This window comes from Podarcis filfolensis (assembly GCF_964270895.1).
Source record: "Podarcis filfolensis genome assembly, chromosome: 13".
Lineage (NCBI taxonomy): Eukaryota > Metazoa > Chordata > Lepidosauria > Squamata > Lacertidae > Podarcis > Podarcis filfolensis.
The window spans coordinates 20912816-20940480 of record NC_139615.1 but is presented as its reverse complement, the minus strand read 5'-3'; the positions used below and the strand labels follow the sequence as shown (position 1 = coordinate 20940480).

The 27665-nt window shown below is 39.3% G+C and overlaps 2 protein-coding genes across 2 annotated transcripts; both read left to right on the top strand.

Annotated features, from left to right (window-relative positions):
* Positions 1–526: 526 nt before the first annotated feature.
* Positions 527–12208, top strand: LOC310747365 (vomeronasal type-2 receptor 26-like; the record flags this gene model as incomplete). The annotated part of the gene is made up of 6 exons (XM_083581728.1): positions 527–744; positions 3585–3876; positions 4740–5600; positions 6267–6494; positions 6902–7028; positions 11307–12208. 6 exons carry the CDS (start codon positions 527–529, stop codon positions 12206–12208), a joined length of 2628 nt encoding a protein of 875 aa, XP_083437854.1.
* Positions 12209–22308: 10100 nt separating this feature from the next.
* Positions 22309–27430, top strand: LOC310747364 (vomeronasal type-2 receptor 26-like; the record flags this gene model as incomplete). The annotated part of the gene is made up of 4 exons (XM_083581727.1): positions 22309–22866; positions 24852–25079; positions 25459–25585; positions 26516–27430. The coding sequence occupies 4 exons, from the start codon at positions 22309–22311 to the stop codon at positions 27415–27417; spliced, it is 1815 nt and encodes a 604-aa protein (XP_083437853.1). The 3' UTR covers positions 27418–27430.
* Positions 27431–27665: the final 235 nt, after the last annotated feature.

Below are 27665 nucleotides of genomic sequence, written 5' to 3'. Positions count from 1 at the left end.
ATTCAGTATTTCCTTCACAGCCTTTTGGCTAAGATCATGGAAAACATCCAATTTGATTCATGCTGTGGGTCATTCCAATCACAATAGTCTCTTTCCATCTAACTGTTCAGAAAAGAAATATTTCCATTCCGATGTGAAAAACATGTTTTCTTCAGCAATTCCCAGAGGAAATCCCCACATCTGAACAGGCAATTTCCTGATTCATTAATTCTGAAAAGCACTAATTTTAGTGCTCATCCAGCCCACTGTGGAATTTCAGTTGCCATGAACAAAACAAATAGCAAAGACATTGAAGAATATTACAAATATGTCTGCCACCATTTAGAGACAGAGGGGCTGGGGACCAAGAACAACCATCTGTTGTGATCTCTGATTCTTTGCACAATTGACCCTGAACCTCAGGGCTGTGAACAGAGTGAACTGTCATTAAGGCAAGAAGTTCTCATCACAGAGACTCTCATGATTGTACTACAGCAAACAACGGAGGAATCTGTGTTTAGATTGAAGATTTACCATTCCATTGAGGATGGTAGTTTTAGTGGTCTTGCTGCTGGCTCTGTTTCCTCACATGGCACAGGAGGCCCACACCGTTAAATGCAGGGTTCAGTATCTACACCACCCACTTCACAAGTATCATCAGCCAGGAGATTTCATCATTGGTGGCATAGCTTCTCACGGTACCTTTATTTTCAGTTCAGCAAGTTTCTCTGAAGAACCCCCACCTGCATTATCAGAAGAGCTTGCGTAAGAACTTGTATTGTGTCTGTTTTTATTTCCATTTTGTAGTTCCATTGAGTTAAAAGGGATATCTCTGAGTAGACATGAGCAAGGATTGTGTTAATCTTCACGCAGGCTGCAGTAGCAGTTAAAGTAACCAAGGGAATCTCCACAGGAAATGCAAGATGGGTTGTTGTTTTTAAAATGCATTTGTTTATTTAACTACACCATCTTTGTCCTATTCCTTTTGATTCTTTCTCTCACTTTTTGCTCTCTTATCCCAAGTTCCTCTTTGTTTTTTACTCATCTTGTGTCCCCCTTTCTCTTTCCATTATGACAACTTTCATTTTGTGTTTCAGCAGTTTTCATAGACACTCCTGAGAGCAGTTTCCCTAACAGCTACAATTTTCAGAGTTCTTTGAAAAGAGGGATTGACTATGAAATTTCTCTCGCTACCCTTAACAAACAGCAGCTTCCAGGATTCTTTGTGGAAGCCATGACTCTTTAAAGTGCTACCATAACACTATAAATGTATGGTTTTAATAGGGCCTATGAAAGACGGGTCATCACATGGTTTGAAGACTGAGCGAGGGTTTGAATCTGGTTCTTACCCTAGTTCTAGTCCAATGCCCTAACCACTGTACCATATTGAATTCTGTTCCTTGCGAATGAGGCTTCCAAGCAAAAATATGTAGCTCCCTTACTTATATCAAGTCATGGAGTTTGCTCTTGTAACCCAGTAATAATCTACTACTGTGGACCCAGCAGAAGGTTGTGCTGCCTGATATTTTTGTTGCTTAAGCTATGAAGTACAACTCTTGTGACTTATGATTGGTACCATCCTACTTTCACACAGCTATCCTGCTTCTTTTATACTCCTTCTACATCTCTGTTTCAGTTAAAGGTCATTTCAACATGCCTGGTGCTAAATGGTGTAGTGCAATAAGTGTACTAAGAATGTACTGGATTAAATGTATAGTCGAAATAGTATGACTAGATTAAAGGTGTGAAATAGCTCCTTTAGTCTGTTCATTTTGACAAACATTCTTTAAAAGGAATCTCATTGAGAAAGTACAGCATATGGTGTGTTCTCAAGTTGGCGTTGTGTACTATTTTTTTCTTGAAGTCACCTTAAGCTAAAGACTCCCTCAGAAGACATAGTATCTAAATGAGATAACTGTAATAAAATTCAAAGCATCATGGCCATTAAGCAAAAAGCAGAAGGGAATGAAAATGTAGTAAAGTGGGTTTTTTGGAGACAGGCATCTTATTCCCTTGGAACAGTCTGTGGGATTGTAGTCTTACAGTTTTATATCCACATACAAGGGAGAAAACCTCAATAAACTCTTCCTTCTACATCTCTCAATTAAAGGTATTTTCAAGATGATTGTTGGTAAGCGCTGTACTGTAGTAAAAGAATGTACTGAATTTAATGTCTCACTGTTTGAATGAAATAGCTCTTTTATTCTGTTCATTTTAACAAAGTTTATTTAAAAGGGAATCTCACTCAGAAAGTATAGCATATAGTGTGCTCTGAAGTTGGTGTAGTTTAGTAATATCATTATTTATTTTTCTTTCTCATGCAAAAAGTCCATGACGAGTTTCCAATCTTTAACAAATATTAACAATGACTTCTCTCTGATTAAACATTTTAGTTTTACCAGGCATTCTTCCATTGTTGGTAATGATGGGTCCTTCAGTCTTTCTACATATAAAAGTCTTGCAGCAATAATCATTTATTGTAATAAAGTTCAATAGTCCTTTTCTAACTATGTATCCATAAGTTCCAGCAGCAAAAGTTCTAGTTTCAATTGAAAATCAATCTTCAAAATTCTCTGTATCAAAGTATATATTTGAGTCCAATATGTTTTGGCTTTTCTACATTTCTACCAAGCATGATAAAATGTCTCTTCCCTTGGCTCATTTGGAAGGAACAGCAAGATATGAATTTCATTAGGGAAGTTTTTAATGAATAACACCAGTACAGATAGCAAAAATGTACAAAACTGGGTCGAACACATGTTGGAAATGTAAAGAAAAGGAAGGGACCTTTTATCATATGTGGTGGGAATGTAGAGAAATTTTAAAAATTGGGAAATGATATATAATGAATTGAAGAAAATGTTTTAAATGACATTTGTAAAAAAAACAGAAGCATTTTTGTTAGGGATTGTAGGACAAGACCTGCTAAGAAAAACAAAGAACTTATTCATGTATGCTACAACAGTGGCAAGAGTCTTGATAGCACAAGAATGGAATAATGAGGAAACCCCGACAAAGGAACAGTGTGAAAAGAAATTGATGAACTATGCAGAATTGGCTAAACTGACATACAAACTGCGACATAAGGACAACTGTGACTTCAAAGAAGAATGGGAACTTTTTACAAAGTACTTAAAAAGACAACAAAATGAATTGGACTGCTTGGCAGGTTTTGAATAAACATACACAAATTTAGTGATTGATAACATGGTAGACAGATAAAATAAGGATTGAAATAATTTTATAATATGAAGAGAATAACATGCTGAGAAATCAGAGAGAGGAGATGAGGGAAGTCTCGGTGGGGAGGGTTTGATGGGGAATGGAGGAAAAGGAGGGAAATAATGAATAGGATATGTTTTGATATATTGTTATGTTGAAATTGTTAATAATTTTTTTTAAAAAAAAGGGAAGTTTTTAATGTTTGATGTTTTATTGAGTTTTTAATATCCTGTTGGAAGCTACCCAGAGTGGCAGGGGAGGCCCAGCCAGATGGGCGGGGTATAAGAATTATATTATTGTGGTGGTGGTGGTTGTTATTATTATTATTATTATTATTCAATGAAATTGTGGAATTGTGATCAATAATGCAATTGTTGTTCCAGCGTGGTGCCAAAGGGTTACCAGCACATCCTGGCCTTGGCATTTGCTGTCAAGGAGATCAATGAAAACCCTCACATCTTACCAAATCTCACCTTGGGCTTCCACATCTATGACAGCTATATCATTGCAATTAAGACATATCATGCCACAATGCTACTTTTATCTACACTGGAGAAATTTCTCCCCAACTATATATGTGATACACAGAATAATCTGACAGCTGTCATTGGTAGTCTCGACTCCCAGGTCTCTCTTCATGTCGCAACTATCTTGGATATTTATAAGATTCCACAGGTAGGACACTTATGCCTGTTTCTGAGTGAAATATGAAAATTCAGCAAGGCAGTTATACTTTTTCTTTATTTCTTCCAGCTTGTATTATGCTGTTTAGAAACAGAAATGGGAACATTGGGAATAATCAGATCAATTATTCTTTTTCTTTCTTTCCTTTGCATGTTTTATGCAGACTGAAAGCAGTTCATTAACAAATAAAAAAGTAAATGAACCTATAACTGGAACATGGTTTTCATAGAACTAAGACTGAGCAATATATTTTTTCACATGGAAATTCCATTTACTGTTTCTAATGCTCCTAGTTGTTGATTCTTTTTACTTTCTATATTGTTCATGGAAAGCATTCTTCAATAATTATTAGGGCACCATTTAAAACTTCTTGGGGCCCATTCATACCAACCGTGAACTGCCAATCTATATACATAGGCTGGGGACCCGCTTTATAAAGCAGAGCCTGGCTTTCATTGAAGCAACACCATAAAGTTCAAAAGCTAATTAAGTTGGATTTATCAGAGGAGGAATTGGACGCACTGCCCATCAGGCAATTGAAAATACCGTGATAGTTTTAAACAAAAACTGGGTGGTGGCTGATGCAGATTGAGATCCTTGTGTGAATGGAGATAGTGTCTTTATCCCGCTTCAGTATTGATCAGAATAGACTCCCCTGGATCTGCAATTTCAGCATTAGTCATTCAGGTAGTACAGTTGAGAAATAAAATGTTTGCTGCTGTAAAGGAGGCACTATTTATATGGATGCCCGAATGCAAATGCCAAGTGCATTTGACCATGCATAAACCTGCTATATTAATGGAGGGTGTTGTTGTTTTTCTCTCTCTCTATTTTCCCAACAAATATCTCTTTAGCTCATATATGGCCCCACTCCAGTGATGAATACTAAAATCCCAGGACAACCTTTCTACCAGATGGCCCCCCCAGAAAGCCACCAGTTTGCAGGGATTCTTTCTTTGCTTCTGCATTTCAGGTGGACGTGGATTGGGGTCACTGTGGTTGACAATGACAATGGAGAAAGATTTATACAAAAGGTGCTCCCACTCTTTTCAAACAGAGGTATTTGTTTTGCCTTTGTAGAAACAATCCCCAAGTTTAGTTTTCTCGCTGAAGGGTACACCCTGATGCAACAGGGGGCTAAAATACATGATATAGTGATGGGTAGTAAAGCCAATGTTGTGGTGGCCTATGGAGAAGCTTCGACCACTATATTTTTGAGATGGCTTCCATATCTATCAATGCTTGGGAGAACGAAAACAAATACAAAAGGTAAAGTATGGATATCAACAGCCCAAGTGGAGTTTATTTCCGTGGCCTTTCAGCGGGATTGGGATGCAACTATATTCAATGGTGCCATAACCTTCAGAATTCACTCCAATGATCTACCAGGATTTCATAAATACGTTGAGGGCAGAAACCCCTTCAATGCAGAAGGTGATGATTTCATCTGGGATTTCTGGCAAAATGCATTTGGCTGTGTATTTCCCCATCGCGTTCTGGACGAAGTGGTGGGGGATATCTGCACAGGAATGGAGAATTTAGAGAACCTTCCTGCATCTCTCTTTGAAATGACGGTGCAAGGTCAAAGCTACAGTATCTACAATGCTGTCTTTGCCATGGCCCATGCTTTACATACCATGTCCTTAGCAATACACAAACACTCACAAATGGTGAGCAGAGGGAGACAGAAGCTTCAGAAGCAGCAGTTTTGGCAGGTAAGGGGCCAGAAATCCATACGTTGGAGGAATATATACTAGGTGTTCAATTTCTCTAACTACTAACCATTTTGTCCCCCTCTCCACCTGAAACCTGTCAAACAAAAACATACACACACACACACCCCTTAGACCACATCTTAACAGTGCTAATGAGGAATGGAGTATAGAGAAAACTGCAGACCATGTGTGAGCCTAAAATGGGCTACATGACGCAGGTGGCACTGTGGGTTAAACCACAGAGCCTAGGACTTGCCAATCAGAAGGTTGGGGGTTCGAATCCCCGTGACGGGGTGAGCTTCCATTGCTCAGTCCCTGCTCCTGCCAACCTAGCAGTTCGAAATCATGTCAAAGTGCAAGTAGATAAATAGATACCACTCTGGCGGGAAGGTAAACGGCGTTTCCGTGCACTGCTCTGGTTCTCCAGAAGCGGCTTTGTCATGCTGGCCACATGACCCAGAAGCTGTATGCCAGCTCCGTCGGCCAATAAAGCGAGATGAGCGCCACAATTCCAGAGTCATCCACGACTGGACCTAATGGTCAGGGGTCCCTTTACCTTTAATTTATGTTGCAGGCAGCGGAGCTACACTCTTTGCACTAGATCTCTCTTTGAAACATTCAGATCCACCCTCTTCTAAATGCTTGCCTTCTCTCTTTTCATTCTAGCTTCATCATTTTCTGAGAGGTGTCTCATTTAACAACAGTGCTGGAGACACAGTGTCCTTCAATCAGAACGGGGAGGTAATATCTACCTTGGATGTTATCAACTGGGTTATTTCCTCCAACCAGTCCTTTCATAGGGTAGAAATTGGGAGGATGGATCCTGAAGCTCCTCCAGACCAAGCCTTCACCCTTCATGAAGATGCCATAACATGGCATGGATGGTTTAATCAGGTGGAGTCACATTCTTAGCTAATTCAAAAGAGATTAATTTTTCAATGAGCAATAGTTCTGTGCTTTGATGTCTAAGATAAATGTTCACTGGAGAATCAGAAAACTTACAAAATACTCTTTTTTTTTTTAGTGGATGTAAATTCATGTATATTTGTCCAGGATAAAATTGTGCAAACTTTCCATCCCAAAGGGATGTAATATCGTGCAATCTAGTAAAATATGTATAATATCTCCTTTGTATTTATTGTTTTAATACAGACAATGATGAATTACACTCTGCAGAGCTGATCTACAGTTTACTGAAATGCTGTGACAATTTAGCAACATAGGGAAGGTCTCCAGAACCTCTCTGATTCCAAATGCATTATTCTCATGAAGATCATTTTTCTCCTTCATTCGCTGATTAGGTTCAGCCTCTTTCTGTCTGTACTGAGAATTGTCACGCAGGATCAAGGAAGAAAGTGAAGGAAGGAGAACCATTTTGCTGCTATGATTGCATCCCATGCCCAGAGGGAAAGATTTCAAACCAGGAAGGTAAGAGAAATACACAGAAATTTGGATCCAGATGTAGTACTTTCATTGAGTTTCCCTTAAAAGGAATGGGACAAATTAAGTTATGACTAACTGGTCCACTTGCTTTCAAGGGGACCAAGTGTTCCCACTGAGGTTACTTCCAAGCAATCTCTTTGTTGTTTAGTTGTTTAGTTGTGTCCGACTCTTCATGACCCCATGGACCAGAGCACGCCAGGCACTTCTGTCTTCCACTGCCTCTCGCAGTTTAGTCAAACTCCTGCTGGTAGCTTCGAGAACACTATCCAACCATCTCGTCCTCTGACGTCCCCTTCCCCTTGTGCCCTCCATCTTTCCCAACATCAGGGTCTTTCCCAGGGAGTCTTCTCTTCTCATGAGGTGGCCAAAGTTTTGGAGCCTCAGCTTCAGGATCTGTCCTTCCAGTGAGCACTCAGGGCTGATTTCCTTAAGAATGGATGCGTTTGATCTTCTTGCAGTCCATGGGACTCTCAAGAGTCTCCTCCAGCACCATAATTCAAAAGCATCAATTCTTCGGCGATCAGCCTTCTTTATGTTCCAGCTCTCACTTCCATACATCACTACTGGGAAAACCATAGCTTTAACTATACGTACCTTTGTTGGCAAGGTGATGTCTCTACTTTTTAAGATGCTGTCTAGGTTAGTCGTTGCTTTTCTCCCAAGAAGCAGGCGTCTCTTAATTTCGTGGCTGCTGTCACCATCTGCAGTGATCATGGAGCCCAAGAAAGTAAAATCTCTCACTACCTCCATTTCTTCTGCTTCTATTTGCCAGGAGGTGATGGGACCAGTGGCCATGATCTTCGTTTTTTTGATGTTGAGCTTCAGACCATATTTTGCGCTCTCGTCTTTCACCCTCATTAAAAGGTTCTTTAATTCCTCCTCACTTTCTGCCATCAGGGTTGTGTCATCTGCATATCTGAGGTTGTTGATATTTCTTCTGGCAATCTTAATTCCGGCTAGGGATTCATCCAGCCCAGCCTTTCGCATGATGAATTCTGCATATAAGTTAAATAAGCAGGGAGACAATATACAGCCTTGTCGTACTCCTTTCCCAATTTTGAACCAAACAGTTGTTCCATATCCAGTTCTAACTGTAGCTTCTTGTCCCACATAGATATTTCTCAGGAGACAGATGAGGTGATCAGGCACTCCCATTTCTTTAAGAACTTGCCATAGTTTGCTGTGGTCGACACAGTCAATGAAGCAGAAGTAGATATCTTTCTGGAACTCTCTAGCTTTCTCCATAATCCAGCACATGTTTGCAATTTGGTCTCTGGTTCCTCTGCCTCTTCTAAATCCAGCTTGCACTTCTGGGAGTTCTCGGTCCACATACTGCTTGAGCCTACCTTGTAGAATTTTAAGCATAACCTTGCTAGCGTGTGAAATGAGTGCAATTTTGCGGTAGTTGGAGCATTCTTTGGCACTGCCCTTCTTTGGGATTGGGATGTAGACTGATCTTCTCCAATCCTCTGGCCACTTCTGAGTTTTCCAAACTTGCTGGCATATTGAGTGTAGCACCTTAACAGCATCATCTTTTAAAATTTTAAATAGTTCAGCTGGAATACCATCACTTCCACTGGCCTTGTTATTTGCAGTGCTTTCTAAGGCCCATTTGACTTCACTCTCCAGGATGTCTGGCTCAAGGTCAGCAACCACACTACCTGGGGTGTACGAGCCATCCATATCTTTCTGGTATAATTCCTCTGTGTATTCTTGCCACCTCTTCTTGATGTCTTCTGCTTCTGTTAGGTCCTTTCCACTTTTGTCTTTTATTATGGTAATCTTTGTACGAAATGTTCCTTTCATATCTCCAATTTTCATGAACAGATTTCTGGTTTTTCCCATTCTATTGTTTTCCTCTATTTCTTTGCATTGCTCGTTTAAGAAGGCCTTCTTGTCTCTCCTTGCTATTTTTTGGAAATCTGCATTCAATTTCCTGTATCTTTCACTATCTCCCTTGCATTTTGCTTGCCTTCTCTCCCCCACTATTTGTAAGGCCTCGTTGGACAGCCACTTTGCTTTCTTGCATTTCCTTTTCATTGGGATGGTTTTAGTTGCTGCCTCCTGTATAATGTTATGAGCCTCCATCCATAGTTCTTCAGGCACTCTGTCCACCAAATCTAAATCCTTAAACCTGTTCCTCACTTCCACTGTGTATTCATAAGGGATTTGACTTAGATTGTATCTTACCGGCCCAGTGGTTTTTCCTACTTTCTTCAGTTTAAGCTTGAATTTTGCTCTAAGAAGCTGATGATCTGAGCCACAGTCAGCTCCAGGTCTTGTTTTTGCTGACTGTATAGAGCTTCTCCATCTTTGGCTGCAGAGAATATAATCAATCTGATTGTGATGCTGCCCATCTGGCGATGTCCATGTGTAGAGTCGTCTCTTGTATTGTTGGAAAAGAGTGTTTGTGATGACCAGCTTGTTCTCTTGACAGAACTCTATTAGCCTTTGCCCTGCTTTGTTTTGATCTCCAAGGCCAAACTTGCCAGTTGTTCCTTTTATCTCTTGATTCCCTACTTTAGCATTTCAATCCCCTATAATGAGAAGAACATCCTTCTTTGGTGTCACTTCTATAAGGTGTTATAAGTCTTCATAGAATTGCTCAATTTCAGTTTCTTCAGCACCAGTAGTTGGTGTTAAGCCTTAATCCTGGTTTGTGTGCTCAATGTTTACATGCCACTTGTTAGAGAAAAGACAGAAGCAGCTATTTATTGTGTACTCATTCTGCTTAGTTTGTGGCAATATTAGAAAAGGTTGCATCAAGCCAATGTAATTTCAAACTTTGCAGTGTACTTCCCAATCACTTTCCATATTTTAAAAAGTCTGTGCTTTTTGAGGTGGGGGCTTCTTGTGCGAGAGCTCCAAATCCACTTCAATGGCAGAACGTGAATTTGCACATACAGTGGTACCTCGGGTTACATATGCTTCAGGTTACATACGCTTCAGGTTACAGACTCCACTAATCCAGAAATATTACCTCAGGTTAAGAACTTTGAACTTTGCTTCAGGATGAGAACAGAAATCATGCAGCTGCGGCACAGCAGCAGCAGGAGGCCCCATTAACTAAAGTGGTGCTTCGGGTTAAGAACAGTTTCAGGTGAAGAACAGATCTCCAGAAAGAATTAAGTTCTTAACCCAAGGTACCACTGTTTGTGATTTAATCCCACACCCAAATAATGGCAGTCTTCATGCACCCTAAATATTCAGGTACCATGCATATTTAGTCAGTGCCTCATCTTTTCCTTTGAGATCTCTCCGACTTAATTATCTAAGTAGTTACCATTGCTCTTTCACAAACATGCAATAAATTTAGCATGCCTTTCTGATCATACCTAGCTTAGCACATGATGGCATGTCATTTTAGGGAATGAAACTTAATTTTAGCAAATTTCTTCAGTAAAAATAAGTTTTTGGGTGTCAGGAATTCAAATCTGTTATTATCTTTGTGACTGGACAACAATTAGCTTTTCGAATGTTTCGGAAGTCAAACAGTCTTCTGGAGCAGTAAAGGTAAAGGGACCCCGACCATTAGGTCCAGTCGTGGCCGACTCTGGGGTTGTGGCGCTCATCTTGCTTTATTGGCCGAGGGAGCCGACGTACAGCTTCCGGGTCAGGCGGCCAGCATAACTAAGATACTTCTGGTAAACCAAAGCAGCACACGTAAATGCCGTTTACCTTCCCGCCGGAGCGGTACCTATTTATCTACGTGCACTTTTGACGTGCTTTCGAACTGCTAATTTGGCAGGAGCAGGGACCAAGCAATGGGAACTCACCCCGTCACAGGGATTAGAACTGCCGACCTTCTGATCGGCAATTCCTAGGCTCTGTGGTTTAACCCACAGTGCCACCCGCGTCCCCTTCTGTAGCGGATTACATCCAAAACCAAGGTTCCACAATATTATCTTGGTGACTGAACAATAATAAGGTTCATAACTCTACGTTTGATTAAAAAGCATATAAACTGCTTTCAGAAAATAAAAATAAAAAATCTTACCTTCTGTATATGTCAGGTAATGCTCAATAGCAATAAAATTAAATATGTTTTGTATATAATATTAATATATAATATAACTGCAAGTACTTGAAAGCCATTTTTATTGAATTTATGTATTTCTACAATCATTTTACTTGGGGAATTTTAACTTAACCAAAATATCTTTTGAATTTCCAAATCATGTTATAGCTTTTGAGCATCCTTCAATGTTGATGTGATTGATGGAACGTCTAAGAGCTGGGGACTGTAATTTTCTTTTCCCCCAGATATGAGTGACTGTGATAAATGCTCAGACAAAGACTATCCAAGCAAGAACCAAGATGCATGTATTCCCAAGGATATAAGCTTCTTATCTTATGAAGAACCTTTGGGCATCAGTTTAGTCTGCTTTTCGCTTTCATTTTCTCTGATCACAGCTGTGGTGCTGGGTACATTTGTGAAGCACCATGACACTCCCATAGTCATTGCAAACAACAGGAACCTCACCTACACTCTCCTCATTTCTCTCCTGCTCTGCTTCCTTTGTGCACTGCTCTTCCTGGGCCAACCAAAGAAGCTGACATGTCTCCTCCGACAAACCGCTTTTGGCATCATCTTCTCAGTGGCTGTTTCTTGTGTATTGGCAAAAACCATCACTGTGGTTCTGGCTTTCATGGCCACCAAACCTGGATCCAGGATGAGGAGATGGGTGGGGAAGGAACTGGCCAATACCATTGTCCTTTGCTGCTCCTTTGTCCAGGCAGGGATCTGTATTGTGTGGCTAGCAACCTTTCCCCCATTTCCAGATGTTGACAGCTACTCAGTGGCTAAAGAAATTATACTAGAATGCAATGAGGGGTCTGTGGTGATGTTTTACATTGTTCTGAGCTATATGGGCTTCCTGGCAATTATTAGTTTCATTGTCGCTTTCCTGGCCAGGAAATTACCTGACAGCTTCAATGAAGCCAAGTTCATCAGTTTCAGCATGTTGGTCTTTTGCAGTGTTTGGCTATCCTTTATTCCATCCTACCTGAGCACCAAGGGGAAATACATGGTTGCTGTGGAGATCTTCTCTATCTTAGCCTCTGGTGCTGGACTGCTGGGTTGCATCTTTTCCCCTAAATGTTATATTATTGTGTTCAGGCCTCAGCTGAACAACAGGGAGCAGCTTATGAGGAAGAAAAACTAAAGAAAGAAGGAAAGAAAGAAAGAAAGAAAGAAAGAAAGAAAGAAAGAAAGAAAGAAAGAAAATATGTCCTTTGCTCATCAAAATGGAGTATGTGCATGTTTCTTTCTGTATATACAGTAGAATATTTGTACATACCTATTAAGCCTTATAGGCATTTGACTCTTGTGCAATTCTCCTTGGCTGGAAAAAAATCACTTGGAATCTACAACAGCACAGAAAAGCTCCTTCCTTAAAAACTACAATTGCAACTTTCAAATCTAGATGAAAGCTACTAATTCCTACCCAATCCACACTTTCTTCTTTTATCTACAAAAGTTAAATCACTTGGGATAATGAATTCAGTCTACAAAATCACAAAGAAAAGTCTTTCTTAAAACTACCTTTGCATTTTTCAATTCTAGATGGAAGCAACTAATCTTTCCGGGGGTAGGGTGAGGAAAGGAATGGCAAGCTGCAGAGCTTTGCGCCATAGGGATTTCAAAGAGCCTCATGTTCCACTTGGGTAGTACATGCCTTTTTCCGTTGGGGAACATGTTAATATCATATGGCCAAAATAAGCGGGACTGGAGCTGGTGAAGGATGAGGATAATCATGCTGGTTGCAAGGTTATAGAAACCATAGTTATGAATTAGTATTAAGTGTGATCTCTGCCCGGTGGTTTAACTCTTGATTTTTACTATCAATAATAATAATAATAATAATAATAATAATAATAATTTATTTATTTTCATTATTTATATTGTTTATACTCTGGGGAACAAAGCATAATCTGAAGCCAAGGCTTGCTATTGCTCATGTGGTTTGATTTTGCCTGTGAACTCAGCACAGTCTCCTAATCATTGATGGTCACTTCCTAGCCTAATGATACCTACAAAGTGGCAAAAGAATACGGCATGAACAGCTAAGGGAGGGGGAACAATGTCAGGAAAAACAAGCTTTGAGCTTTTTTACTGCACAAGTAAGTGGGGGGTAGGTCCAGACTTGTGTTCTGCACATTTAGTATGAAAAGTCACAGAAATGAAGCACAAAGCTGATTTGACAGGAGTGTGTTGTGGGCCTGTGGCACAGAGGCAAAAGAAAAGCCATCAATTTGACCTCATGCTGAAATCATTTTTCATGCCATCATGCCACCTCAGCATAAATCTTCAGCTGTTATCTGCTTGTTTCTTCCCTTTAATTGCACTTCATACAGTTTGAAAAGGATGTTTTCTTTTACTTACTGAATTCTTTATTCTTTCAGTATGTTAAACATATGATACAATAATAGCATGTTTGTTATTTGAATTTTTATTCCCCATTTTTCTCTCCCCTACCCCCAATAATTTGGCTTCTCTTAATTAGGTTACGTTTTCACCAGTGATTCTTCAGTCAGCCTGTATACATCCGAATTGAATTAAGATAAACCTGAACTAGAAAGGTTTTCCTTAAAAAAAAAGAAAATGCCCCCAAGTGCTTCAGAGGTCCCTGTGTCAGTTTGAGATGTTTGGCAAGAACCCACTTCTGCTCAGCTGCCTCATTCCATTTCTTAATTCAGGATCTGTAAGGTGGGGGGCGGGGTTGCACACAAATTCCTAATGTCCCATGGGACTTTGATACAGCCACTCCCTTATTTTAACACCTTGCAGGCTTTCATTCATGATCTGTGGGCTGCATTTGGAGCATAAACACCTGCCTTGTTGGCTCATTAACTCAGGATTGTCTGGGCCAGTGTCCCAAGCCTGTTGAGAACTCGATAAGGGGCAATAAACTGAATCTTGGGAAGATAGGTGTTCTATGTATAGCTGGTTACTCTATCCAGAAGACAGGCCCACTGCTTGTCCTGGATTAATTTGGACTCCATCTAAAGGAGCAGGTTCATATCTTGGGAATACTCTTCGATATGTCTTAATCATGAGAGGGCCAAATGACCTCAGTGGCTAGGAATGGCTTGTACCAACTTCACTTGATACACTATCTATGGCTGTATATGGATTGGAATCACTTAGCTACAATACACAATGCATCATAGCAGCATCTCCCGAGTTCTTAGAAATTGCCTAATGAAAAAATCAGTTTTCCATTGATGTATAAAATATCAATTTAATTAACAATCTTAGTGAATAGTTCATCTTGTATCCAGTTGATTTCAAGTAAGTTGTGGAAATTCCTTCCCACAGGGGTGTTTCTATCATCGCAAAGGGATGGGTGACAGCACAAAAGGGTCACGTTGAAAACTTTGAGTTATTGTGGCATGAAAAGTAGCAAAAATATCTCAGTTTGTATGTTTAAAAAACTGGGGCAGAGCTTACAAAAAGATACAGAAGCAACTTTTCTTTCTATACATTATGTTGGCAATAACATTTTTTCTTTAAAAAAAATTATTAATTTTAACGTATAAATTATAATACATACCACAAAACTTCACCACTTATACAATCTTTTTTGGACTTCCATCAGCACCTCTGATGATCCACCGTTTTTATCACTTCTTATGCATTTCTTAAATTCATATTGCCTTCAATTATCTTAACTAACCATCCTCCCCTTTATTCGTTTTTGCAATAGTTCCAATCATTCACCTCACAAAACTTCTTGCAAACCTACAAACGTAATTTGATCATCACAATTACTTTTCAAATAGTCTATAAATTTAGACCAGTCTTCTGTGAATCTCTGGTCCCGCAGATTTCGAATCCTTCATGTTAGTTTGTCTAGTTCTGCATAATCCATTAATTTCATCCTCCATTCTTCTTTCGTCAGTAATTCTTCTTGCTTCCATTTTTGTGCCAATAATATTCTTGCTGCCGTCGTTGCATATAAAAACAGCTTACACTCTTTTCTATTTATGTTGCTTCCTACAATGCCCAGTAAAAATGCTTCTGGTTTCTTTATAAATATATATTTCAACATTTTTTTCATCTCATTATATATCATTTCCCAGAAGCTTTTCACCTTCTTACATTCCCACCACATGTGATAAAATGTTCCTTCTTTTTCTTTACATTTCCAACATTTATTACTACCTTTATACATTTTAGCTAATTTAACGGTGTAATATACCATCTATACATCATTTTCATCACATTTTCTTTTAAGGCATTGCATGCAGTAAACTTTAAACCTTCTTTCCATAGTTTTCCCCAATCACTCAGCTGTATATTATACCCAAAATCTTTAGCCCAATGAATCATAACTAACTTTACCTCCTCATCCTTCAAATGCCATACAAGCAGCAATTTATACATTTTAGACAAAATTTTACAATTATTACTTAGTATCTCTACTTTAAACTTTGATTTATTTTCATCAAATCCTTTTTCTTTAAAATCCTGTTTAAACATTTCATTGACCTGACGGTAATGCAGCAAATCATTCACATATTCTTTAATTTACTCATATGGTTTCATCTTCCATTTACTTCCTTCTTTTTGTATTAATTTCCCATAATTTATCCATTTCCCACACATATTGATCTTTTTAACACTCATTGCTTCTAATGGAGATAACCAATGCGGTGTTTTACATTCCAATAGGTTTTTATACCTATCCCATATTTCTATTAAAGATCTTCGAAATATGTGGCTTCCAAATCCTTTATGGACTTTTGTTTTATTATACCATAAATATGCATGCCAACCAAATCTATTGTCATAACCTTCCAAATCTAACAGATCTGTATTTTCTAATAACATCCATTCCTTTAACCAACAGAGGCAAGATGCTTCATAATACAATTTCAGATCTGGCAGAGCGAAGCCTCCTCTTTCTTTAACATCTGTTAACAACTTATACTGTATTCTTGGCTTCTTTCCCTGCCAGATATATCTTGAAATTGTTTTTTGCCATTCTTTAAAAATTGTTGCTCCTTTAATTATTGGAATTGTCTGAAACAAAAACCACATCTTTGGTAGCACATTCATTTTAATAGCTGAAATACTTCCCCAAAATGTCAATTTCATCCTTCCCCATATTTCTAAGTCTCTTTTAATACCACTCCACACCGGTGTATAATTATTTTGGAATAGATCAATCGTTTTTGAAGTTAACCAAATTCCCAAATATTTAACACTTTTAACTACTTCTATACCAGTTTGTTGCTGCAACATTTCCACCAGGTCCTGTTTCATATTTTTAAATATCATTTTAGTTTTCTTTTTATTCAATTTAAAACCTGCCACTTGCCCAAACTGTTCTATCTCCTCTAATACTTCTTTCACACTTGCAGTTGGCTCTTCTATTGTTAGTACCACGTTATCGGCAGGCAATAAGATTTTTTCAGGAAGATCAATCCTTTCAAGAAAAAAGTTGCTTTTTGCTCTACTTGTGGTACACAATTCTCTCCAGTGTCAGTCACTCAATCTTCTTATTACAGTCAATTATAACTATTCAGTATTTCCTTCACAGCCTTTTGGCTAAGATCATGGAAAACATCCAATTTGATTCATGTTGTAGGTCATTCCAATCACAATAGTCTCTTGCCATCTAACTGTGCAAAACAGATATATTTCCATTCCAATGTGACAAACATGTTTTCTTCAGCAATTCCCAGAGGAAATCCCCACATCTGAACAGGTGATTTCCCGATTTATTAATTCTGAAAAGCATTAATTTTAGTGCTCATTCAGCCCACTGTGGAATTTCAGTTGCCATGAACAAAACAAATAGCAAAGACATTGAAGAATATTACAAATATGTCTGCCACCATTTAGAGACAGAGGGGCTGGGGACCAAGAACAACCATCTGTTGTGATCTCTGATTCTTTGCGCGATTGACCCTGAAGCTCAGGGCTGTGAACAGAGTGAACTGTCATTAAGGCAAGAAGTTCTCATCACAGAGACTCTCATGATTGTACTACAGCAAACAACGGAGGAATCTGTGTTTAGATTGAAGATTTACCATTCCATAGAGGATGGTAGTTTCAGTGCTCTTGCTGCTGGCTCTGTTTCCTCACATGGCACAGGAGGCCCACACCGTTAAATGCAGGGTTCAGTATCTACACCACCCACTTCACAAGTATCATCAGCCGGGAGATTTCATCATTGGTGGCATTTCTTCTCTCGGAGCCTTTATTTTCAGTTCAGCAAGTTTCACTGAAGAACCCCCACCTGCATTGTCAGAAGAGTTTGCGTAAGAACTTGTATTATGTCTGTTTTTATTTCCATTTTGTAGTTCCATTGAGTTGAAAGGGATATCTCTCAGTAGACATGAGCAAGGATTGTGTTAATCTTCACGCAGGCTGCAGTAGCAGTTAAAATAATCAAGGGAATCTCCACAGGAAATGCAAGATGCGTTGTTGTTTTTAAAATGCATTTGTTTATTTAACTACACCATCTTTGTCCTCTTCCTTTTGATTCTTTCTCTCATTTTTTCCTCTGTTATCCCAAGTTCCTCTTTGTTTTTTACTCATCTTGTGTCCCCCTTTCTATTTCCATTCTGACAACTCTCATTTTTTGTTTCAGCAGTTTTCATAGACACTCCTGAGAGCAGTTTCCCTAACAGCTACAATTTTCAGAGTTCTTTGAAAAGAGGAATTGACTATGAAATTTCTCTCACTGCCCTTAACAAACAGCAGCTTCCAGGATTCTTTGTGGAAGCCATGACTCTTTAAAGTGCTACCATAACACTATAAATGTATGGTTTTAATAGGGCCTATGAAAGACGGGTCATCACATGGTTTGAAGACTGAGCGAGGGTTTGAATCTGGTTCTTACCCTAGTTCTAGTCCAATGCCCTAACCACTGTACCATATTGAATTCTGTTCCTTGCGAATGAGGCTTCCAAGCAAAAATATGTAGCTCCCTTACTTAAATCAAGTCATGGAATTTGCTCTCGTAACCCAGGAATAATCTTCTTCTGTTGACCCAGCAGAAGATTGTGCTGCCTGATATTTATATTGCTTAAGCTGTGTGGTAGAATTCTTGTGACTTATGACTGGTACCATCATCATTTTCACACAGCTATCCTGCTTCTTTTATCTTCCTTCTACATCTCTGTTTCAGTTAAAGGTCATTTCAACATGCCTGGTGACAAATGATGTAGTGCAGTAAATGTAGTAGGAATGTACTGCATTAAATGTATAGTTTAAATATTATGACTAGATTAAAGGTATGAAATAGCTCCTTTATTCTGTCCATTTTGACAAACATTCTTTAAAAGGAATCTCACCGAGAAAGTACAGCATATGGTGTGTGTTTTCTTGAAGCCAACTTAAGCTAAAGACTGCCTCAGAAGACATAATGTCTAAATGAGATAACTGTAATAAAATTAAAAGCATCATGGCCATTAAGCAAAAAGCAGAAGGGAAAGAAAATGCAGTAAAGTGGGTTTTTTGGAGACAGGTAGCTTATTCCCTTGGAACAGTCTGTGGGATTGTAGTCTCAAAGTTTTATATCTACATACAAGGGAGAAAACCTCAAGGAACTCTTCCTTCTACATCTCTCAATTAAAGGTTTCTTTCAAGATGATTGGTGGTAAGCGCTGTACTGTAGTAAAAGAATGTACAGTGGATGCTCAGGTTGCAAACGTGATCCGTGCGGGATGCACGTTCGCAACTGGCAGCGTTCGTGACCCGCAGCAGCACGTCTGTGCACTCATGGGTTGCGATTCGGTGCTTCTGTGCATACGCAAAGCGCGATTTAGCACTTCTGCACATGCGCGACCCCGAAAGCCAAAAGTAACCCATTCTGGTACTTCCAGGTTTCAGCGGGTGTGTAACCCAAAAAAATACAACCTGAAGTGGCTGTCACCCGAGGTATGACTGTATTGAATTTAATGTCTGCACTGTTTGAATGGAATAGCTCATTTTTTCTGTTCATATTGACAATGTTTCTTTAAAAAGGAATCTCACTGGGAAAGTATAGCATATGGTGTGTTCTGAAGTTGGTGTAGTTTAGTAATATCATTATTTCTTTTTCTTTCTCATGCAAAAAGTCCATGACAAGTTTCCAATCTTTAACAAATATTAACAATGACTTTTCTCTGATGAAACATGTTAGCTTTACCAGGCATTCTTCCATTGTTGGTAATGGTGGGTCCTTCATCTTTCTACATATAAAAGTCTTGCAATGTAAAGACTTACTTGAAAACAAAACCCCAAGGTGGTTGTCACCGATGGAAGCAAAGGCTCAGAAAAAGCTCAATATGGAGGCCAAATGGCCGAAATATTGGGAGATTTTGGAACAAGAAGGAGACAAATTGAAATTGCAGAGTTTTGAGAAACTAAAAGATAAAGTGCGAGACTGGCTTCATTAGTATCAAATAAGGGAGGCTTACAATCTGGACAAAAAAATTGGCTTCCAGGTGGAAAAATCAAAATTGGAAACAGAACTGTTAGACCCCCAAAACTAAGATACTATCAAGAATGTATAACTTGCTGTTGAAATGGAATACTCAGGATGAAACAGTTAAATCTGCTATGATTAAATGGGCACAAGATGTTGGACATAACATTATGTTTGCTGACTGGGAACAGTTGTGGACCACAGGTATGAAATTTACGGCATGTAATGCCTTAAGAGAGAATATTATGAAAATGATATACAGGTGGTACATGACACCAGGCAAGCTTGCAAAAATCTACCATTTGCCCGATAATAAATGTTGGAAATGTAAAGATAATGAAGGCACATTCTTTCACCTTTGGTGGACGTGCCCAAGGATTAAGGCTTTCTGGGAGATGATATATAATGAAATGAAAAAGGTATTTAAATATACCTTTTTAAAGAAACCAGAGGCCTTTCTTCTGGGCATGGTCGGCCAATTGGTGTTAAAGAAGGATAGAACTTTTTTTTATGTACGCTACAACAGCAGCAAGAATACTCATAGCAAAGTACTGGAAGACACAAGATCTACCCACCTTGGAAGAATGGCAGATGAAAGTGATAGACTATATGGAATTGGCGGAAATGACTGGCAGAATCCAAGACCAGGGAGAAGAGTCGGTGGAAGAAGATTGGAAGAAATTTAAAGATTATCTACAGAAACATTGTAAAATTAAGGAATGCTAAAATGATGTCGGAATGAAATGAAGCGGTTTTAGCAATAATGTTAAAAAGGAGTATGTAAAAATGGATTGTTAATAGATGAAAATATAAAGTTATAATATGTTAAGATAAAGAATTAAGATAAAAAACAAAGAGGGAAAGGATTTGCTGAATTAACCATTCGAACTGGAATACAAAAAAGGGAGGTGTGAGGAGGTCAGGGAAACAAGTAAATGAAAGGCAAGGCATGGAAAGATGGATTTATTTTTAACTGTTTTTATTTTTTCTGTATTTTGTATCTTTTGTTTTCTTTTTTCTATTTCTTTATTACTTTTGTAATTTCTTTTGAAATTTTAATAAATATCATTTAAAAAAATAAATAAATAAAAGTCTTGCAACGATAATCATATATTTTAATAGAAGTCCTTTTCTAACTATGTATTGATAAGTTCCAACAGCAAACGTTCTCATTTCAATTCAAAATCAATCTTCAAAATTCTCTATATCAAAGTATATATTTGGGTCCAATATCTTTTGGCTTTTCTACATTTCTACCAAACATGCTAAAATGTCTCTCCCCTCAGCTCATTTGGAAGGAATAGCGAGATATGAATTTCATTAGGTAATTTTTTAATGTTTGATGTTTTATTGTGTTTTGAATATACTGTTGGAAGCTACCTAGAGTGGCTGGGGAGGCCCAGCCATATGGGCGGGGTATAAGAAATTTATTAATATTGTTATTATTAATCATTGAAATTGTGGAATTGCGATCAATAATGCAATTGTTGTTCCAGCGTGGTGCCAAAGGGTTACCAGCATATCCTGGCCTTGGCATTTGCAGTCAAAGAGATCAATGAAAACCCTCACATCTTACCAAATCTCACCTTGGGCTTCCATATCTATGACAGCTATGTCAATGCAATTAAGACATATTATGCCACAATGCTACTTTTATCTACACTGGAGAAATTTCTCCCCAACTATATATGTGATACACAGAATAATCTGACAGCTGTCATTGGTAGTCTCGACTCCCAGATCTCCCTTCATGTCGCAACTATCTTGGATATTTATAAGATTCCACAGGTAGGACACCTATGCCTGCTTCTGAGAGGAGTATGAAAATTTAATAGTGCTTTCATATTTTTTGTTTTTTTCTAGCTTGTATTACGCTGTTTGGAAACAGGAATGGGTGCATTGGAAAGAATCACATGGACACCCCACTTACTGTTTCTAATTCACCTAGTTGTTGATTCTTTTTACTTTCTATATTGTTCATGGAAAGCATTCTTAATTAATAAGGCACCATTTAAAACTTTTTGGGGCGCATTCATGCCAACTATGAACTGACAATCTGTATGCATAGGCTGGGGACCCACTTTATAAAGCAGAGCCTGGCTTCCATTGAAGCAACACCATAAAGTTCAAAAGCTAATTAAGATGGTTTTATCAGAGAGGAATTGGAAGCACTGCCCATCAGGCAATTAACAATGCTGTGATAAGCTTTAAAGAAAATTTGGGTGGTGGCTGATGCAGATTGAGATCCTTGTGTGAATGGAGATAGTGCCTTTATCCCTTAGCTCTCCACTTCAGTATTGACCAGAATAAACTCCCCTGGATCTGCAATTTCATCATTAGTCACTCAGGTAGTACAGTTGAGAAATAAAATGTTTGCTGCTTTGAAGAGTGCATTATTTATATGGATGCCCAAATGCAAATACCAAGTGCATTTGACTTTGCATAAAACTGCTATATTAATGGAGGGTGTTTCTATCTCTCTCTGTCTGTCTGTCTGTCTGTCTGTCTGTCTCTCTCTCTCTCCAAACAACTATCTCTTTAGCTCATATATGGCCCCACTCCGGTGATGAATGCTAAAATCCCAGGACTAACTTTCTACCAGATGGCCCCCCCAGAAACCCACCAGTTTTCAGGGATGCTTTCTTTGCTTCTGCATTTCAGGTGGACGTGGATAGGGGTAGCTGTGGTTGACAATGACAATGGAGAAAGATTTATACAAAAGGTGCTCCCACTTTTTTCAAACAGAGGTATTTGTTTTGCCTTTCTGGAAAGAATCCCCAAGTTTTCTCACTGCAGGATACACCCTGATGCAACAGGGGGCTAAAATATATGATATAGTGATGGGTAGCAAAGCCAATGTTGTGGTGGCCTATGGAGAAGCTTCGACCACTATATTTTTGAGATGGCTTCCATATCTATCAATTCTTGGGAGCACAAAAACAAACATAAAAGGTAAAGTATGGATATCAACAGCCCAAGTGGAGTTTATTTCCGTGGCCTTTCAGCGGAATTGGGATGCAACAATATTCAATGGTGCCATAACCTTCAGAATTCACTCCAATGATCTACCAGGATTTCATCAATACGTTGAGGGCAGAAACCCCTTCAATGCAGATGGTGATGATTTCATCTGGGATTTCTGGCAAAATGTGTTTGTCTGTGTATTTCCCCATCGCATTCTGGATGAAGTGGTGGGGGATATCTGCACAGGAATGGAGAATTTAGAGAACCTTCCTGCATCTCTCTTTGAAATGACAGTGCAAGGTCTAAGATACAGTATCTACAATGCTGTCTTTGCCATGGCCCATGCTTTACATACCATGTCCTTAGCAATACACAAACACTCACAAATGGTGAGCAGAGGGAGACAGAAGCTTCAGAAGCAGCCGTTTTGGCAGGTAAGGGGCAAGAAATCCATATGTTGCATGGAATATATACTAGGTGTTCAATTTGTCTAACTACTAACCATTTTGTCCTCCTCCCTGTTCTTCCTGGCAGCTAGAAAGGATGGATTTGTTGGGATACTGCCAGGGAGATAGAGTCCATCTGAGCCCCCAAGCTCGGTGCCGGACGATCCATCGACCTCCCGTAGTCACGCAGTATCAGCAATTTAGCGACACTAAGCCTCTGGCTTAGAGCACACTCTAACAGCAGAATTCACACAGCAAAAGTTGCACAAGCATGAGAGCATATTTACAGTTTATTTCAGCGTTGGTCAGAACAAAGAAAACATGACCGTCTGCTCCGACTGCTCAGGCAAAACAGCAGAAAACGAAAGCAACAGACAAACATAAACATCCTGTGAACAGGAAATACGCAGGCTGTGACACAAACATCCTGCTCCCTTTTAAGGTGGAACGGAAATATCCTAACAGGATTACCCGTCATGCAAGCTACCATCCTGCTTTCTTCACTGTCTGAAAACTAAATTTTAATAATACTTTCCAGATATATACTTACATAATTCTGTTACAGTATGGAAAACACAGAAACTTGATCTGGGGGTCTTTCAAATTTAGCACACTACTCCTTGTTGTTTATTAACAGTGTATATGCCAGCAATTCAGCTGATTTTTGTAGCAACCATGTTTGCAAAATCTGGATCGTAAAGGGTGATTGCATCTTCCTTCAGTCTTGTACTTCATAACTGTCCAAGTTTGCTTGATGGGACAGTACACATTTCACATTGTACTCTACATACATACATTGACCAAGCACAGACGCACAGAAAGACGTTTATTTTCTACTTTATGTACCTATTCACACACCCATCCATTTCTTTTCTCACTCTCACTATTACCCTCAATTCTCAATTATGATCTCTTTCACTAAAATATGATGCTGGGAGGAATTAACACTTCCCTCTCCACCTGAAGCTTGTCAAACAAATAGGATTCCCTCCCCGACCCCATACATACATACACCAAACACACACACACACCCCTTAGCCTACACCTTAGCAGGGCTAATGGGGAGTGTAGTATAGGAAACACTGCAGGCCATATGTGAAATGGGATCCTCCTTAATGAGGGTCCTGATTGCATACCGGCCCCTAAGGCACCCCCACTGGGAGAGTTGTTGCCAGGCGTGGCCCAAGCCTTAACCATTGGGCCCCAGGGTCGTGCCAGGCTGTTTGGGCCAATCGTGGTGGTTGGCATGATTCCTGGGTACTATAAAAGTGGCAGCGCAGTGTAACTGGGGGAACTTGCATCGCGCTGCCGAACACGTGCCCTCCCTAATTTTAGGTGCTGCTGCTTTGGCCTTGCTTTGGATTGGGTCGCCTGCTTTGAAGCAGTGGCTGGGTAGGAATTCTTTTCCATTTGGCAGATTGGATGTAGCCACTTCGTTTTCGCCTACCCCCATGCAATCCTCACAACTTTGTAAGGTTGGTGGTTAGGCATTGGTTATTGAAGCAGCCATCACCTGCCCCTCCATGAATAAGGGTATTCTGGTAAAGGAATCTGCGGGTCCTAGATCTCATCCGCTTGAGGGGCTAGGGCCATGCCAGGACCACAGGAACCCCGGGGTGAACTTTGGTTGGTCTTCATCGATGTTGCTCCCTCGTTTGGTGTTTACCCTTTCAGACTTCCAGACAGAGAGGCAGGAGTCAGTGATACTCTGTTGCCAATGCCTAAGCCAACACCGCTCACTTTACTGTAATCAATAAAGTTGTGGCCTAAATTTTGCCCAATAACTTAAACTAAAATTACGAGTCAGTGTGAAGTTATTTTCAGGGGGAGGGCTTGGGGATCTCAAAGCGCAACCGCAAATAGGCTACATGTATGTTGCAGGCAGCGGGGCTACACTCTTTGCACTAGAGCTCTCTTTGAAATATTCAGATCCACCATCTTCTAAATGCTTGCCTTCTCTCTTTTCAATCTAGCTCCATCATTTTCTGAGAGGTGTCTCATTTAACAACAGTGCTGGAGACACAGTGTCCTTCAATCAGAACGGGGAGGTAATATCTACCTTGGATGTGATCAACTGGGTTATTTCCTCCAACCAGTCCTTTCATAGGGTAAAAATTGGGAGGATGGATCCTGAGGCTCCTCCAGACCAAGCCTTCACCCTTCATGAAGATGCCATAACATGGCATGGATGGTTTAATCAGGTGGAGTCTCATTGTTAGCTAATTCAAAAGAGATTCATTTTTCAATGAGCAATTGTTCTATGCTTTGATGTCTAAGATAATGTTCACTGGAGAATCAGGAAACTTACAAAATAATTCATGTATTTGTCCAGGATAAAATTGTGCACAATTTTCATCCCAAAGGGATATAATATCGTGCAATCTGGTAAAATATGTATAATACCTCCTTTGTATTCATTGTTTTAATACAGACGATGATGAATTACTCTCTGCAGAGCTGATCTACAGCTTACTGAAATGCTGTGACAATTTAGCAACATAAGGAAGGTCTCCAGAACCTGACTAATTCCAAATGCATTATTCTCATGAATATCATGTTTCTCCTTCATTTACTGATTAGGTTCGGCCTCTTTCTGTCTGTACTGAGAGTTGTCACGCAGGATCAAGGAAGAAAGTGAAGGAAGGAGAACCATTTTGCTGCTATGATTGCATCCCATGCCCAGAGGGAAAGATTTCAAACCAGGAAGGTAAGAGAAGTATGCAGAAATTTGGATCCAGATGCAGTACTTCCATTGAGTTTCCCATAAAAGGAATGGGATAAATTAAGTTATGACTAACTGGTCCACTTGCTTTCAAGGGAACCAGGTGTTACCCACTGATGTTACTTCCAAGCAATCTCTTTATTAAACCTTAATCCTAATTTGTTTGCTCAATGTTTACATGCCATTTGTTATAGAAAAAACAGAAGCAGCTGTTTATTGTGTACTCATTCTGCTTAGTTTATGGCAATATTAGAAAAGCTTGCATCACACCAATGTAATTTCAAACTTTGTAGCGTACTTCCCAATCACTTTCCATATTTTAAAAAGTTCATGCTTTTTGAGATGGGGGCTTCCTGTGCGAGAGTTCCAAATCCACTTCAATGGCAGAATGTGAATTTGCACATATGTGATTTAATCCCACACCCAAATAATGGCAGTCTTGATGCACCCTATATATTTAGGGTCTGCCTATATATTAGGCAGGTCAGTGCCTCATTTTTTCCTTTGAGAGCTCTCTGACTTAATTATGTAACCAGTTACCATTGCTCTTTCGCAAACGTGATAAATTTAGCATGCCTTTCTGATCATACCTGGCTTAGCACATGATGGCATGTCAACTTAGGGAATGAAACTTAGTTTTAGCAAATATCTTCAATAAAAATAAGTTTTTGGGTGTTAGGAATTCAAATCTGCTATTATCTTTGTGACTGCACAACAATAAGCTTCATAAGTCTACATTTGATTAAAAGCATATAAACTTCTTTTGGAAAATCAAAGAATTTTGATTTTACCTTCAGGTAATGCTAAATAATAATAAAAGAATAAGGTCTGTATATGATATTAATATATAATATATAACTGATGTGATTGATGGAATGTGTGTGAACTGAGGACTGTAACTTTCTTTTTCCCCAGATATGAGTGACTGTGATAAATGCTCAGACAAAGACTATCCAAGCAAGAACCAAGATGCATGTATTCCCAAGGATATAAGCTTCTTGTCTTATGAAGAACCTTTGGGTATCAGTTTAGTCTGCTTTTCGCTTTCATTTTCTCTGATCACAGCTCTGGTGCTGGGTACATTTGTGAAGCACCATGACACTCCCATAGTCATTGCAAACAACAGGAACCTCACCTACACTCTCCTCATTTCTCTCCTGCTCTGCTTCCTTTGTGCACTGCTCTTCCTGGGCCAGCCTGAGAAGGTGACATGTCTCCTCCGACAAACCACTTTTGGCATCATCTTCTCAGTGGCTGTTTCTTGTGTATTGGCAAAAACCATCACTGTGGTTCTGGCTTTCATTGCCACCAAACCTGGATCCAGGATGAGGAGATGGGTGGGGAAGGGATTGGCCAACACCATTGTCCTTTGCTGCTCCTTTGTCCAGGCAGGGATCTGTATTGTGTGGCTAGCAACCTTTCCCCCATTTCCAGATGTTGACAGTTACTCAGTGGCTAAAGAAATTATACTAGAATGCAATGAGGGGTCTGTGGTGATGTTTTATGTTGTTCTGAGCTATATGGGCATCCTGGCAATTATTAGTTTCATTGTCGCTTTCCTGGCCAGGAAATTACCTGACAGTTTCAATGAAGCCAAGTTTATCAGTTTCAGCATGTTGGTCTTCTGCAGTGTTTGGCTATCCTTTATTCCATCCTACCTGAGCACCAAGGGAAAATACATGGTTGCTGTGGAGATCTTCTCTATCTTAGCCTCTGGTGCTGGACTGCTGGGTTGCATCTTTTCCCCTAAATGTTATATTATTGTGTTCAGGCCTCAGCTGAACAACAGGGAGCAGCTTATGAGGAAGAAAAACTAAAGAAAGAAAGAAAGAAAGAAAGAAAGAAAGAAAGAAAGAAAGAAAGAAAGAAAGAAGGAAGGAAATATGCCCTTTGCTCATCAAAACGGAGTGTATGTTTGTACGTTTCTTTCTGTATATGCAGTAGAATATTTGTACATACATATTAAGCCTTCTACACATTTCACTGTTGTGCAATTCTCCTTGGCTGGAAAAAAAATCACTTGGAATCTACAAAAGCACAGGAAAGCTCCTTCCTTAAAAACTAC